The sequence below is a fragment of the Branchiostoma floridae genome, chromosome 6, assembly GCF_000003815.2.
Source record: "Branchiostoma floridae strain S238N-H82 chromosome 6, Bfl_VNyyK, whole genome shotgun sequence".
In the NCBI taxonomy this organism is placed as follows: domain Eukaryota; kingdom Metazoa; phylum Chordata; class Leptocardii; order Amphioxiformes; family Branchiostomatidae; genus Branchiostoma; species Branchiostoma floridae.
Window position 1 is genome coordinate 7,100,998 of NC_049984.1, and position 2,159 is coordinate 7,103,156.

The 2,159-nt window shown below is 40.0% G+C and overlaps 1 protein-coding gene across 3 annotated transcripts in view; it reads right to left on the reverse strand.

Moving 5' to 3' along the window:
* Nucleotides 1–597: 597 nt before the first annotated feature.
* Nucleotides 598–2,159, reverse strand: part of LOC118418697 (phosphatidylinositol-3-phosphatase SAC1-like) — an 11,962-nt gene continuing 10,400 nt past the window's right edge. The window contains exons 17-18 of one of the 3 annotated variants that reach the window (XM_035824753.1): nucleotides 1,800–1,866; nucleotides 598–1,102 (exon numbers count right to left, since the gene is read on the reverse strand). In XM_035824753.1, coding sequence (XP_035680646.1) covers nucleotides 966–1,102; nucleotides 1,800–1,866 — 204 coding nt within the window. In that variant the 3' untranslated portion in view covers nucleotides 598–965. Of the gene's footprint in view, nucleotides 1,103–1,799; nucleotides 1,928–2,159 lie in introns of all 3 variants that reach the window. The other 2 variants (XM_035824754.1, XM_035824752.1) reach the window with 2 other exon arrangements.

The window sequence follows — 2,159 nt, forward strand, 5'->3', positions numbered from 1 at the left end:
GAAATGGTATGTAAAACCATCACTTTCAAGGCAAAAGGACTTTCCACTTTGATGATACATGTATGCCAAAGTTAAGTTTTTTTATAGTTATGATCATCTTTAGCACTGTTTTGACTATACCTGTCTGTCAGTAGGATGGGTGATATACATGTATATTATAGACTTTTTTGTGGTTGGGATGTCCCAATTTAGGCCTAATGATATCCATATCTCGCTGCCACATTGACAATTGTAGTATCAAGATTAGCACTACCCAACCTACAAACCGGAATTTCTATGTTCATAGGCTGAAAATTTATACAAATTGGAGCTCTGAAAATGCCAAAGGCACCCTAAGTTGAATGTAGATCTGATAGCTCATATTTGTGTTGTGGCAGTTCCAGCAACAACACAATCAGAACTATAGCCTAACACAGCTACGAGAAGTCATCATCAATACATCATGGTTTAGGACTTATTCACCACCTTTCTACTAAGTCTAGGATCTTCTGTGATCGTTCTGTCCACTGCTTTGCCTACCTGTCTGCATGTGTAAGTCCAATCATGCATGTACTGTAGCCTCTCTTGACTCTAACTTTTCCATAAATGTACATGACATGTACATGTACACACACTCACCCCTATTGCATTGCACATGATGCCTTTCCAAGCACATCTTCCTGACAAGTAGCACAAAATTGGACACTAGTTATTTTCCTATTTACATTACATTTAGGAAAGATAATCATGACTATCCCCTTTTAAATTCAGCAAGCGGCATAGTATTCGTGCAGATAATTCACTGCTAGCAATGCTAACGATTTCACCTCGATTTCATGACCCCCCTCCCCCCAATGTAAACACTTTTGTCATACATGTAGGACTAAGACTTCTGGGACTTGAACCCTGGCTTGGGAGTCCTGATTGTCGTAGTCCCCTGGCCCAATCCCCATCATCTCACAATACAGCCTGTAGCCCTCCTCATCTCATTCTCTCTTAGCTTTAGCCTGAGTCAGTTTGGGTTTGTCCACAAACTCGATGCCGTTATAGTACACTATAGCCAGGGTGGTGATGCTGGCCATGCCCCAGAACAGCACATACAACAGCTGCAGACTCCAGTCCGCTGTGGGGGAAAAAGATGGTGCATGTGAGTGAGGCTACACAGTCATATACATGTAAGAATAGTTGACCTTTATACGTGGGGTAACCTATATCCGTTGCTTTAAAAGCGGTGTATTTAGGGACATGAAATCAATAGACAGTGTTTTCACATTGCAGTATTTTCATTGTATTTCAGTTTTAAATCACTGTCGGCTGACTTTATATCCCTTAATCTGCTGTAATAAAAAAACAACGGATAAACATGTAGGTTACCCTGCGGATAAAGGTGAACTAGGGCTACATGTAGTCTGTATGTTGTTAGAATGTCTTCATTATGATATGTATAAGCTCTTCTATAGCAAGTTTTCTTTGGCTTCTATGTCTGAAATCAATAATACTACAGTCAAGACATCAAGAAAAATATGATCGACATGTATACGTAGAAACTGATAGAGATTCAGTAAAGTATACTTTGACTGATCTCAATGATAATATAGAAAATATACTTATATCCTGCAACAAAAGAAGTCAAACTGGTAAGTGCAAAGGTAGGGAGCTAAAAAGATTAAAATTCATACTCTTGGTAGACCTTGTGTTTGCTCTGGCAAAATCTACAATAATACTAGAAGCTCAATATGCATGCAGCGTTCACAACAAAAACTGCAAAACAAGAGGCAAGGATCGGCCATGCAAGCGAGACGTTTTAACAACAATACTACCCCGAGCTCTGTGCGCGATCGCTATCCCCACCCCCGTCCAGGAGAGCTGAGGGAATATCCACGTTACCTGCGGGAATGAGCAGACAGATGAAGCACATGGACAGCGCGATCAACAGGAAGAAGGGCAGCTGTGGGAGACAAACACATCGGCAAACTGCTGGGTTAGTTCTTAAACATCTGTGTTCAGGTTGTGTTCACAAAAGTGGAAAACAAAATAAAATACATGTTTACAAATAAGACTCTCTCCAACTGCAGTAACTGCCTTACATAAGCATTTTGCAGGTCATATATCAAAATATATTGAACAAAAGATTATTTGTAATCTTAATAATCGAGCTGGCTCGTCTCTCAGATATTTTT